At 45.8% G+C, this 12,983-nt stretch overlaps 1 protein-coding gene across 1 annotated transcript; it reads right to left on the bottom strand.

Moving 5' to 3' along the window:
• Positions 1-11,660: 11,660 nt before the first annotated feature.
• Positions 11,661-12,579, bottom strand: LOC105913982. The gene is made up of 2 exons (XM_012844525.1): positions 12,191-12,579; positions 11,661-11,817 (listed from the first exon to the last, which is right to left on the bottom strand). Exons 1-2 carry the CDS (start codon positions 12,577-12,579, stop codon positions 11,661-11,663), a joined length of 546 nt encoding a protein of 181 aa, XP_012699979.1.
• Between the last annotated feature and the right edge of the window lie 404 nt (positions 12,580-12,983).

Here is a 12,983-nt window from a genome sequence, read left to right as displayed (position 1 = left end):
AAAGGGATCCTTTGGACAGTGCTTGTTGAGGTCTGTGTAGTCTACACACATCCTCCACTTGTTGTTGTTTTTCTTTCACACTAGGATGGGATTGACAAGCCACTTTGGATGATATACTTCTTTTATGAAGTCTGCCACAAGTAGTTTGGCCAGCTCCTTGATGGCTTCCCTTCTATCTTGGGTGAATCATCGTAGGCGTTGCCTTTTAGGTGTAGCTTTTGGATTCACATTGAGTGAGTTCTCAATAAACTCCCTGGGCACCCCTAACATGACCGCTGATTTTCACATGAAGATGTCTCGGTTGGCCCAAAGGAAGCTGACGAGCGCGCTTTCCTATTTAGGATCCAGCCCTATGCCAATCAAGGCTATCTTGGAGCTATCACCAGTCTCAAGGTTAATGGCTTTGATGTCCACCTCACTTGCTAGCTTGACCTTGGTTTCCCCTGACTTCTTTTCTGGGATCTCGAGTTTTGACAGGAACAGCTTCTTAGATGCAGCAAAAACTTGCATCATCGAGTTTGGTACTTGGGTAGTTGCTACTAGCTCAACGGGTTCTGTGTCGCAGTCATATGACCTTTTCAAGTCTCCACGTAGGGAGAGTACTCCCTTGGGCCTTGACATCTTGAGTACTAAGTACACGTAGTGTGGGATTGCCATGAATTTGGCCAATGCTGGTCTTATGAGGATGGTGTCGTACGATGTTTCAAAGTCTACTACCTCAAACCGGATGTATTCTGTCTGGTAGTATTCTTTGGTCCCTAAGGTAACTGGCAAAACCACCTGTCCAAGGGGTACAACCGCGTTGCCTGGGACGATCCCATAGAATGGAGAGTTCATTGGGGGTGAGCATATCAGTGATGTCGAGGCCCATCTTCTTCAGTATCTTGGCGAATAGCACGTTGAGACGGCTACCGCCATTGATGAGTACTTTAGTGAGTCTGGAGCCAGCGACAACTGGGTCCAGGACGAGGGGATATCATTCTATGTCTGAGAAACTAGACCATTGGTCCTTCCCGGAGAAGGTAATTGGCACCTCGGACCATTTGAGGAATGTTGATGTCACTGGTTCAATGGATATTATCTCTCGAAGGACGAGTTTGTAGGACTGCTTAGTAGCAGTACCCGGTGTTCCACCGAAGATGACGTTGATGGTGTTGGATGAGTTTTGAAACTTGCCATTGTCACCATCATCTTCGTCTTCCTTAGCCTTGCCCTTGTCTTTGGTGCTAGATGGTTCTGGCAAGTCTTTCATGACTCTGCGTAGACTAAAATAATCTATCGCAGAGTGCTTGTAGTATGGGTGCCATGAGCACTGTCTTTTTAGGAGCTCGTTGAACGACGGCCTATCTTGGTTCCTGCCGCCACCTTTCTTTGAAGACTGTGACATTGCCATGACAGTATTGTCTAGCTTTCGCTTCTGGTTGTGACCTCCCAAGTAGTTATTTCGGTTGTCATTGTTAGGACGATCATTGCGGTTCTTGCTGTTGCATTGGCCATTGTTCTGATTATTGTTGTTCTGGCCCTTGTTGCGATTAAACTCGAATCTTTTGATCTTCCTGTCTTCTTCATCTGTCCATATCTTTTGATCTTCCTGTCTTCTTCATCTGTCCATGCCTATACCATCATCTTAAGAGACTGACATCAACGAGGTGTCTTCTACCGAAGTCTTGGAACATCCTGCGGTCGTGGAGGCTATTCTGGAAGCAATCTATAACATCGCACTCTGTGATGTCTACGATTGTGGCCTTCTTGTCAAAGAAGCGATGTAAGTAGCTCTGCAGGGTCTTGCCTTGTTGTTTAACTTGAGACAAGTCGATCCTGTTGCCAGAACGCTGCATTGCCCCTATGTAGTTGTTGGTGAATGTCACCTTGAGGTCCTTCCACGAGTCGACGGAGTTTTTATCCAATGATTCGAGCCATGTGAGTGGCGCTGCTTCCATGCAGATGGGGAAGTAGATGACCTTTGTGTCGTCGTTCCCACCTGCTGCTTGTATTGATAGCGAGTAGCTCCGCAACCATTGGATTGAGTCCTGCTTGCTATCATATTTGGTGATACCCGGAGGTTTGAATTTTGTGGGTAGAATTATCCTCCTCACGCATCTAGAGAAGGTGGGGAATCTGTCAGAATCATCCCCTGGGTGTTTGACTTCTTGCTCACACTAGCGGCGCCATCCGTCAATGATGATACGAGCGTCGCAGCCGGCGTTGATCTTGGTGCGAAGGTCTTCTATTGGGCATTCAGGTTCTGGGTTATCCCCACGGTGGCCATGCCTCCCGAGGGCCCCGCCTGACTACCCTTTGCTCCAGCTTGGCTTGGTCTGGCACTCCGAGTTGGCTTGGTCTGGATGGAGGGCCTCTATGGCTGCTGCCATGTTGACTACGCTGGGATAGGGAGTGTTGGACTGATTGTATCGGGTTCTCCTGATCGAGTTATTCGTATGCATGTTCTGGTAGTTCAGCCAACTGTCTGGTGTACTTGTTCTGCGGCATGGCGTGGGTGATGAGATCAATGGAGGCAATGGTGGCAAGGGGAGTATGATGGTGACGCGTTGAACTGCTTCAAAGGTGTTATCCAGGTTCATGATTGGAAGCTGTCGGATTTATAAGCACGGCAGTCCACAAGGGGGTTATCCAAGTGGTTGATTTGGTGGTGAGGGCAGTTGTGAAACCAAGAACTTAAAGCTAATTATGAGAACACAAGGTACACTAAGGTTCAGACACAACGAGGTATGAAGAACGCTTATACTTTCATTCCGTAAAAAAGTGAACGTAAAATTTACAACGGGGTAGGGCTCCCCTTTTATAGTATCTCGGAGGGCACTTTTCATTCGACATTTACCCCTACCCAACCACTACATTCCTAGAATATGCTTTACACGAAAGTCTTTTGGAGATCACACTTCTCACGCCTCCCGACATCTTCGGGAATCACACTCTCACATACTTCCATGAATTTCGCCATGACTGTTTCAACGCTTCCATGCTTCTTGACCTCGTATCTAAGGTCATGACCTTGTGTCTGAAGCTAGCCTAGCTTTGGGGGCCCGGATCGCCTTAGCTTCACATTTGGGAAACGCACAACCTCGTGCTTTGCTCCCTGGTCCAAAATTGTGATCCTGCACAAGATAGCGGACTCAGTACTCATGGTTAGCTTCGAGTCCTCGAGGTCAGACTTAGTAAAAAAGATCAGCGAATGTCTCCTGGCTTCAGGTCAAAATTTAGGATTGCGAGGCTAAGGTTGCTTCTGAGCATTATGTTTACCATCTGAGTTTAAGGGGTCTTTACCCGAGGTTAAATATCCCAATGGGTTGATGATCCCGAGGGTGACAATTTGTTTGGGCGATCCCCAATAGTAGCCCCTCGTGGGTGAGGCTCGACACCGACAACCGAACCCGCGTCCTAAGGATCTTCTCCCAAAAAATGTCACCCTCAAGCGTCGGTTCAAAACGAGCCAACGGTTACCCTTTAGGTGTGATGTGTCGGCTTCCTATTGGGTGTCCCTTCATATCCAGCTCACGGTTACAGGAGCTGTTTCGTGCTCTTTTAGCATGCCTATAAAAAGACGGTGTAGGTCACTTTCACTTTCACCTTCACGGTTGAAACTCCTGCACCCCTGCTTCTTGCTCGCTACTTCCGTGCTTTGAGGATCGTGCTTTGCATGCTGTTGTTCTTGGCCTCGAGGATCTCGAAGGTAACGAAGTTACTTACACCCTCTCTCATTTTTTTATTGTGGATCTTTCTTGTTTTCATTTTCTAAGATGATGCTATGATGTCCTTGTAGCTGGCTCGTATTATTCAGATTGAGAGGCCCATGACTTTAGAGGAATTCTATGAACAAGCTGGGCTTCGCAATGAAGCTAGGTAATCTGAACAAGCTGAACAAGCTTCAGAGAATTAGAACATAGATAAGGCCGTCGCAAAAGCCGCAAGGCTAACCTTTGGTGACAAGGGGACCTCGAGAAGCTGTGACTCTCAAACTAGCTCCGAGGCTGATGAGGGAATTGTGGGCAACGAGGCTGAGGGGGACAGTGGCGAGGATCTCACAGGCGTCGACGCTGACGTGACTGAGCTGATGGCTGCAAGGATGTGTTCATCCCTACCATGTGGTTCGAGAAGTCCTCCATTTCCACGACCATGATAAGATTTTATGTCGACAAGGGCTACTTTCCTGAAGGTGCTGCCAGGGCGCCTAGCGATGAGGAGGTGCCAGAGCCTATGGATGGCGAAGCTATCGTGTTCAAAGACTTCTTCACTACCGGCTTGAGATTTCCCTACGACAAGTTGCTACCCTTGATCCTGGACCGATATCGGGCGAAGCTACACCACCTCACACCAAACGCCTTTGTTGCCCTATCCAAGTTCTACTCGGTGCAACGTATGTTCGGTGGCCACATTGATGTGGATGGATTTGCAAGGCTGTTCAAGCTCCATATTTATAGGGAAAGGGTTACCTTTGAAGGTGAAGAAGGTACCTTTGAAAATCAGTTTGGGTGCTGCAACTTCGCTACGCGGAGGAAAAATGAGAGACAAGGGATCAAGAGGATCGAGCTCTCCCACGCGTAGAAGAATAGATGGGAGGATGACTGGCTTAACTACTGGTTCTACATCAAGATTGATGCATCCGATGCATCTGATAGCAGCCATCCCCTTTATCCTTTTTATGCGCCCCTGGGACCGATGGATATTGCCACAACCCCTCCGTTTACAAGGTCCAAGATGGTTAGGGAGTGTGAGGGTGCCTTCCTTTTGGCCTCGAAGTCGATCGCTGGGTGGGACCTTGTTGAAGAATTCTTGGTGGCCAATATTTGGCCCCTTTTTGATGGATGGAGCCCGCAGGAACTTGTATCTAAGGATGTTTCATGGAGCAAGGACCCACTCCTTTACCCTCATTTCAGAGTGGAATTACCCATGATAGTTATCCCTGGCCTTTTTGCTGAAGAAGTGGAAAGGCATACTATTGATGTCATTGGCCCGATTTCAGAGACTGAAGAAAAGTCAGCCAAGAAGATCGTTGCTTATGAGCTTCGGGTGAACTAAGTGTTCAATGAGCTTGGGATTGAAGTGGTGACTCGCCCCAAAGCCCATAAAGCCTCGAAGAGATCGTGAGAGGCTGGTGGCAGCAGCAGAGGAAAGAGAAGGAAAACCAAGAGCACCTCTTCCAGAGATGTGACTTTGAAAAAAGAAGTTGGCAGCCTAGCGTGGTGCTCGAGGTTGTGAAGTGAAGTTAAAAACCTCCAGCCTTGAAGCTTAGAAAAAGAAGGAAAAACTAGGGCAAAGCTCTTTGAGCGAGGTTGTGAAATCGTTTACTCGACCGGTCTCCAAAGTCGTGCCTAGTGCGACAAAGTTTGAGCTTGAGGCCGCCGGCGCTTTGGCCGATATGAAGTTAAAGAAGTCCGCGAAGAAGTCTCGCATTGCCAAAGTTGTTGAGGATGAAGAAGATGTCGAAATAGATGTGGGCTTGCCGATTATTCCTTATGCTGCCCCTAAGGCCAGCATTCCTCCGATGGAGGTTGGGATCGAGGTTGCTATACTCGTTCAATGCCTCGAGGTCAAGTCTTCTAAAGAGAAGATCGTGGACGCTATTTCCAAATAGCATGAGATGTCTACTTCGAAGATGGCCAAGCCAGGTAAACATGTCCTCATGCGTTTGCCTAGGCTAAGATTCTTTGATTGTGGTAATGCATCATTGAAGTTTTTGATGGATTTGGAAAAAACCATCGGTGCTCCCGGAGAGCTATACAAGGAACCTCACCTAAAACTTAAAGTGAAACATTATGCTGCAGATTCTGAACTATCGCCATCCCTGATAAGTAATAATGAGGCTTTTGACATGAATTTTAGAGAGGAGGTTATTGCTGTTCACTTGTCGGGGTCAGGTGAGGACTATAATCCCTACAAGTTACCCTTGTTGTGGGGTGCTAAAGCTTAAGAGGGAATGCGTGTTGTAGAGAAAGCTGCTAAAGAGGTCATCAAAGTTTCTGTGGTGGTCGCCGGCGAAGCTAGCAGGGGAAATGAAAAAGAGAAAGGCGAGGCTAGCTCTGTTCACGATTTTGAGAAATTTAAGGTGCCAGCCGTGGTTGACGATGAGGACAAACCCTAAGAGTAAGCTTTCGGTGCTTAGGCTGACTTTGATTGCACTTGGATTATATTTTTTTTTTTTGCTAAGCTCTGACATGCCTTTCTTGTAATAGAGTATGAGGAGTCGATCAGATGCTTTGAGGAGGAGAACCTTAAATGGATGACCGCTACCCTCAGATATAAGGTATTTTGCTACTTGACTCTCCACTACTTTATTTTGTTGTTAGTATTCTTTAGGAGGCTTTTATATTAGTGTTTCGATTTGGCAGTCTGTCATCATTGGAAGAGTTGCTAAGGAAAAGGCCACGGCTAGACAAAAGAGCGTGTTAGCTGAGAGGGGGAAGGTAGTGCAGCTGGAGGCTAGAGTTGCTGAGCTTGTGGAGAAGGAAAAGATTTTGTATGGCTTAAAAAGCGAGCTCACCGAGATTAATTGTGGTCTTAAAGAAGAACAACACTTTGTTGAAAAATACTTGTAATGAGCTCGTGGAGAGAAATGAGAAACTTAGCGAGCAAAATGAGAAACTGGAAAAAAGGTGTGATGACGACCTCAGAGTCTTGGAGAGGCTCCGGAGCGCCGCTGAAAGAGATGCGCAAACCATTGCAGAGCAAGAAAAGGCAATTCACATCCTTGGCAAGGATCTTAAAGAGCAGAAAGATTTTGTTGTGGAAGCAGAGCATGCTCTTAAAGCGAAATTCACCGATATCTATGAGGGGTACAAGGCTGCTCTTACACGGTTTGGCACAGAGCCCCTTCCATTTCCTGGTGATGAGAAGGTAACAAAAATATTCGATTGGATGAAAGTGGAGTTTGAGGGTTTGCCCGAGGTTATCATAGGCATCAGCGACTTTGCTGCATCCTTCTGCCTTGATAGCACACCAGCTCCTTGAGAAACATAGCTGCCCTCACTTCTTAGCGCTTGCAGATCGGAGCTATGACTTCCCTTCAGCTTTGGAGCTGGGCTCAGAGGAGAAATCAAGGAATGTGAGGGTCACAAAGTTGAATATCTTCAAGCGGATATGGGCTACCACTGGGTAGGAGTACACGTGGCAGTTTGCTTAGGAGTGGCTTGCAAAGGTGCATCGCCTTGGTGCGCCACCTTCTTTTTTGAGTTGCAGGCAGGCCTCCTAACATTGTTCTACTTGCGCTCGTAGACCAGGGCGGAAGAGGGGAAACATGATGGTGAGGGCAAGAATGATGATGATGTAGAACATTGATTGCTGAAGTTGCATTTGATTTATCTCGTGGTTTAAGACACTTGCCATTTTGTTGTAAATGTTGGTTGCTTTTGTTGGCTAGAATGTAAATATTCAAAGCTCAGTCGGAAACGTACCCTCTTGAAGCTATTTAGCTTTTGTCGTTCGTAACTTGGTTTAATTGCTTTTGTGTTTGTGTGAATCCACTTGAAAGACAACAAAGTCGTAGCATAAAGAAATGATGAGTGTTTTGTTTCGTTAAAAATGTTACCCCCCCTTGGTTTCTTTGTGCACTGGCTTTGTTTGTCTTTTGTCCCCGTTACCCAAACTTGGGAGTTAAGAGTTTTTCGAAAAACATCAACCCTGTTTTCTCTTTTTCTTTTGTTACGTTAGCCTTGCCCGAGGCTAGGTTCTCGTGAGGGGAGCGTGAAGACAAGTGCGCTTTGCAGTAAAAACATCAGCCTGCTTCTTTATCTATTTTTTTTTGAATGAGGTTAAGTGCTTTGTGACAGCTCATAAGATAAGTCAACTAAAAACTTGTTTTTGAGTTTTGTTGACTTAGAAAAACAACGGTAGTCTAGTTGATATTGCAACCCTCAGATGCTTCAACCTTGAAATATTGCCAACTTGCGGAGATGAGGAAAGAAGGTAGTTTTTGAAAAGACGCTACCCCTTGCTCTGTTGTAGTAGTTTCGGCCGAGGGTAAAGCTTTCGCATGAAAGGACAAGATGAGTTTTTGCTTTTGAAAAATGTCACCCCCTGTCCTTTTACACGTAGGTGGTTTAGCCCGAGGATGGGTTACTCCAAGTGTTATATGCACTTGTTGCGGCCCTTCTATTCTCTGAGTTGCAAGCTCGAGGCTAATCACCGTGATACCTTAAGCGAGAAAATACGTTTCCACGCATATAGTGCACTTTTCAACGTTAGGCTATGTAGCTTGCTTGCTTTAAAGTATGTTGCACAAAAACGCAAATTTTCAACGCATAGAAATGCGAGGTTGGGCAACTTGTTGTTGCATCTGAGATTTGCGCAGAAACACAAGTTTTCCTTCGCGTGGAAATGCGAGGTTTAGGCAACTTGTTGTTGCATCTGAGACTTACGCAGAAACGCAAGTTTTCCTTCGCGCGGAAATGTGAGGTTTAGGCAACTTGTTGTTGCATTTGAGACTTGCACAGAAACGCAAGTTTTCCATCACGCGGAAACGCGAGGTTTAGGAAACTTGTTGTTGCATCTGAGACTTGCACAGAAATGCAAGTTTTATTAATGCGCGGAAACGCAAGGTTAGGCCACTTGTTGTTGTACCGAGACAAAGATCATGGAGGGAACTTCATTTCATTGAATGATGAAAATTTTACAAGGATCTGTCCTATTAAAAACCTTGCCTCTGGAAAGGAGCCCCCCTAGCAAGAAAAAGAGTACAGTCCAAACTCAGAAATGTAAATTGCTAAGAAGCAAAATCGTTACCCTCGGCATTGTTTATAACTTCACAAGCCGAGGGTATCAATGAACAACATGCTAAGGATAATACTTACGTAAGCTATCAATATTCCAAGAATGTAGCAGCTCTGTGCCAAGCTGGTCCGCAAGATGGAAAGACCCTGGCTTGTTGCTTTGCATGACAATGTATGACCCTTCCCAAGCTTCCTGCAGCTTTCCAGGGCTTTCCCAATTTTTCTTCCTCTTGATGACAAGGTCTCCAACTTTAATTTCCTTATGCACCAACTTTTTGTTTCTTGATGGTACTTGTCAATGTTTTCTGCGGCTTGCAGTATTTCAAGCTCTATCATGTCCTTTTAAATTTTTACGTTGTCTTCATTGACTTTGGAGCACAATACTCTCAGGCTGTTGTTCTTGATTTCCTCTTGTGTAACAGCCTCGGAGCCGAAGAGCAGCCTAAATGGGGTGAAGCCCGTCGCTCGAGACTCGATGGTGTTGTGAGACCAGATTACTTTCGGGAGTTCATCGACCTACTTTCCTTTCTTTTGATCAAAGAGACATTTCTTGAATGCTAGGAAAATCAAACCATTTGCTCTTTCCACTACGCCATTTGACTGGGGGTGGTACACTAAGGTGAACTTTACTTTCGTGCGCTGGAACAAAATTCTTTGAAGTCGTAACAATCAAATTGCTTGTCGTTGTTCGCAGTTAGCTCCCTGGGTACCCTGAACCTGCAGACAATATTCTGCCAGAAGATTTTTTGAACTAAACCCGAGGTTATCGTTGCCAGGGGCTTGGCCTCAGTCCACCTTGTAAAGTAATCCACTGCTACTACATCAAACTTGCAATTGCCCTGTGCTGTTGGGAGAGGGCCTACTAGATCCATTCCCTATTTTTGCAAAGGTCAGATTGGTGAGATGAGTTGTATTGGCAACGATGGCGCATTTCCCTGGTTTGCTATTTTTTGACAGACTTCGCAGCTTCGCACGAGGCTTTGTGCATCGTGGATAGCTGTTGGCTAGTAGAACCCTTGCCTTAACGCTTTGCTCACCAATGCCCTCGATTCAATGTGTGACCCACAAAAGCCCTTGTGGAATTTGGCTAGCAGCTCTTTTCCACTTTCTGAGTCGATGCAGCGAAGCCAAGGAGTTGATATTCCTGCCTTGTACAACTCCCCATCAATGATTGAGTAGCCCCTAGCCTTTTGCTTTAGCCTGGCTAGTTCAACTTCGTCATGAGGCTCGAAGTACCCCCTCATATAGGCTATGATTTGAGCTCTCCAGTCAAAACTTTCGATTGCATTTATTGTCTTTGAGGCTGGCTCTTTTGTTGATGGGGTGTGAATGACCTCAAAGAACACATCCGGGGGCATAGGTTGATTCTATGCTGCTGCTTTTGCGAGCGCATTTGCCTCATCATTTTCTACCCTCGGGATATGCTGTACAGTGAAACCCCTGAAATGTGTTTCCATTCACTGCAGCAAGGTACTTCACTAGCTCTAGCTCTCTGGCCTCGCTATCCTTCTCTATGTGCTCTTTGATTACCTTAGAATCTGTCTTTGCTATGAACACCTGCTGACCTAGAGCCTTCATTTTCTTAGCCCCAAAGCAGTGCCTCGTACTCTGTGGTGTTATTTGTAGACCTCACATCGTTTGTGAAGTCTAGCCTCGTGGCATATATTATTTTAACTCTCGATGGTGAGGTTACAATGGTTGAGATTCCATCCCCCCTATCACACCAAGCACCATCACAATGTATGACCTTCGGAGTTTCAACCTCATCTTAGCTGGCACATGGGGAAGTCCAATCAACGATGAAATCCGCTAGGACTTGTGATTTTATGTCACTTCTTCTCTCAAAGTCCACAACAAACTCTGATAATTCCGATGCCCATTTGGTGATCCTCCCTGAAGCTTCCCTATTTAGGAAGAGATCTTGGAGAGGTTGTCTTGTTACTGCCATGATTCTATGGCCCTCAAAATAATGGCGCAACTTGCGCACTGCCATGACCACGGCATACGCCATTTTTTCTAGCTCTGAATAAAATAGCTTTGACCCGGCAAGTGCCTCTGATGCAAAATAAACTGGGATCTATTTCAGCTTGCCATCAATTTCTTTTTCTTGAATCAGGGCAGTGCTGATGGCCATGTTCGAAGCTGAGACATAAAGCATTAGAGGTGATTTTGGTTCCGGAGGGCACAACTAGGTCATATTCCTCAGGTAATCTTTTAGCTGTTGAAAAGCTTCACTCTGTTTCTCGCCCCATTCAAACTTTTTGGAGCTTCTCAAGACCTGAAAGAACGGTAAGCTTCGCTCCGCGGCTTGCAGGATGAACCTATTAAGGGTAGCAACTCTTCCGGTCAGCCTCTGGACATCCTTCACCGAGGTTGGCTCCCTTATGTCAAGAAGCGCTTGGATTTTATCCGGGTTGGCTTGGATGCCCTTTGTGGTGACTAGACATCCCAACACCTTGCCTTGCTGAACTCCAAATACACACTTCTTAGGGTTGAGCTTCAGGTTCGCTGCTCTTAAGTTAGCAAAAGTCTCTGTGAGGTCAAGGATATGGTCTCTCCTCTTGTCACTTTTTATAATTATGTCATCCACATAGGCAAGAATGTTTCTACGAAGTTGTTTGGAAAGGACGATTGCAATCATTCTTGAGAAGGTTTGGCCCGCGTTCTTCAGCCCCTCCAGCATCCTTAAAAAGCAAAATGTCCTGAAGGGGGTTACAAATCCTGTTTTTCCCTCATCTTCTTTTTTATTCTGATTTGATGGTAGCCTAAGAATAAATCCAATAATGACATCATTTCACTGTTGGCGGTGTCATCTACTACCTTGTCCACCCTTTCGAATGGGTAATCATATTTTGGGCAAGCCTTGTTCAAGTTAGTGAAATCTATGCACATCCTCCACCTTCCTTTCTTCTTTTTGACTGGAACAGTATTGGCCAACTATTCTGGATAAATGTTGGGCCGTATCACGTTAGCTTCGAGGAGCCTTTCAACCTCGGCCTTCACTGCTTGGGCTTTCTCATCGGACATCTTCCTAAGCTTTTGCTTCTTTGGCTTCACATCGAGCTTGATATCAAGGCTATTCTCTATTATCTCCCTGCAACCCCTTGGAGATCACTCATGGACCAAGCGAAAACATCTTTATTCTTGTTCAAAAATTCGATTAACTCCTTCTCCTCTTGTGTCTTGAGGTTAGCCCCTATGGTGACGTGCCTGTCCATGTGTAGCCGTCCAAGAGGACTCTTTTGGTTTCACCATCCGCACTTATCTTTATCTTTTCTTTGTCCCTCTTGGGCTCTACACATGGCTTCTTCTTTTCTTGCTCTTCAGCCTCGTTAGGGGTTGTGAGATGGTGGACATTCTTTTCTCCCGGGGTTACACCCTTTTCTATGTTCCTTGTGGTTTGTTGATCACCATAAATTGTGATGACTCCCTTCAAGGATGGGATTTTCATGCACAAAAATAGTTGCCTGATGGTTGCATCAAACTTGTTAATGAACCCCCACCCGAGGATGGCGAAGTAAGGGTAGTACATCTCAACCATGTCAAATGTGATGCGCTCTGTTCTTGCATTGTGAAGGTTCCCGAATGAAACTGGAAGTGCTATCTTTCCTAGAGCCTTGACCGGCCTTCCCCCGAAGCCAAGCAATAGGACATCTGTCGGCTCAAGCAGGTGCTGATCAATTTTCATCTCTCTGAATGTATTGGCAAAGATGATATCTGCAGAGCTGCCATTGTCCACCAAGACCTTCCCTATCTTCCAACCAGCAATGATAGCCTCAATTACCATCGCATCATTATGCAAGGCTGTCTTGAGCTTGAAGTCTTCTTTGTGAAAGAAATTGGCATGTGTGCCCATTCTGGCTTCACTAAGGGGCCATCAGGTATGATTGTATTTACTTGTCTAAAATAATCTCTTTTTTTCTTTTATTTTCAAACTCGAGGGAAGAACCACCAGCAATTGGCATTATCATGCCATAAGTTGGTATAGCATTGGAGCTACCCTTGCGAGGCTCAGACTATGAGGATCCTCCTGAGATTGGCATTATCATGCCATAGGTAGGTAAGGCTTTAGGATTGTTGTTTGGTGGGTTAGTCTCAGCTTTTGGAATTTCGTTGGGCAGATTTGGCGGTGGAAGTGGTTTTGCATGGCAAGGCTGTGAGGGTGTGAAGTTCGCATTCTGTGGGGTTGGTTGAATCTGAGGCTGGAACTGTGGTGAGTGTTGCCACATCATGGTGTGTTGGAAAGTTGCAAGGTTGGTT

Source organism: Setaria italica, chromosome III (genome assembly GCF_000263155.2).
Source record: "Setaria italica strain Yugu1 chromosome III, Setaria_italica_v2.0, whole genome shotgun sequence".
Taxonomy (NCBI): domain Eukaryota; kingdom Viridiplantae; phylum Streptophyta; class Magnoliopsida; order Poales; family Poaceae; genus Setaria; species Setaria italica.
The sequence above is the reverse complement of the archived record's forward strand: the minus strand, read 5'-3'. Positions and strand labels throughout refer to the sequence as shown.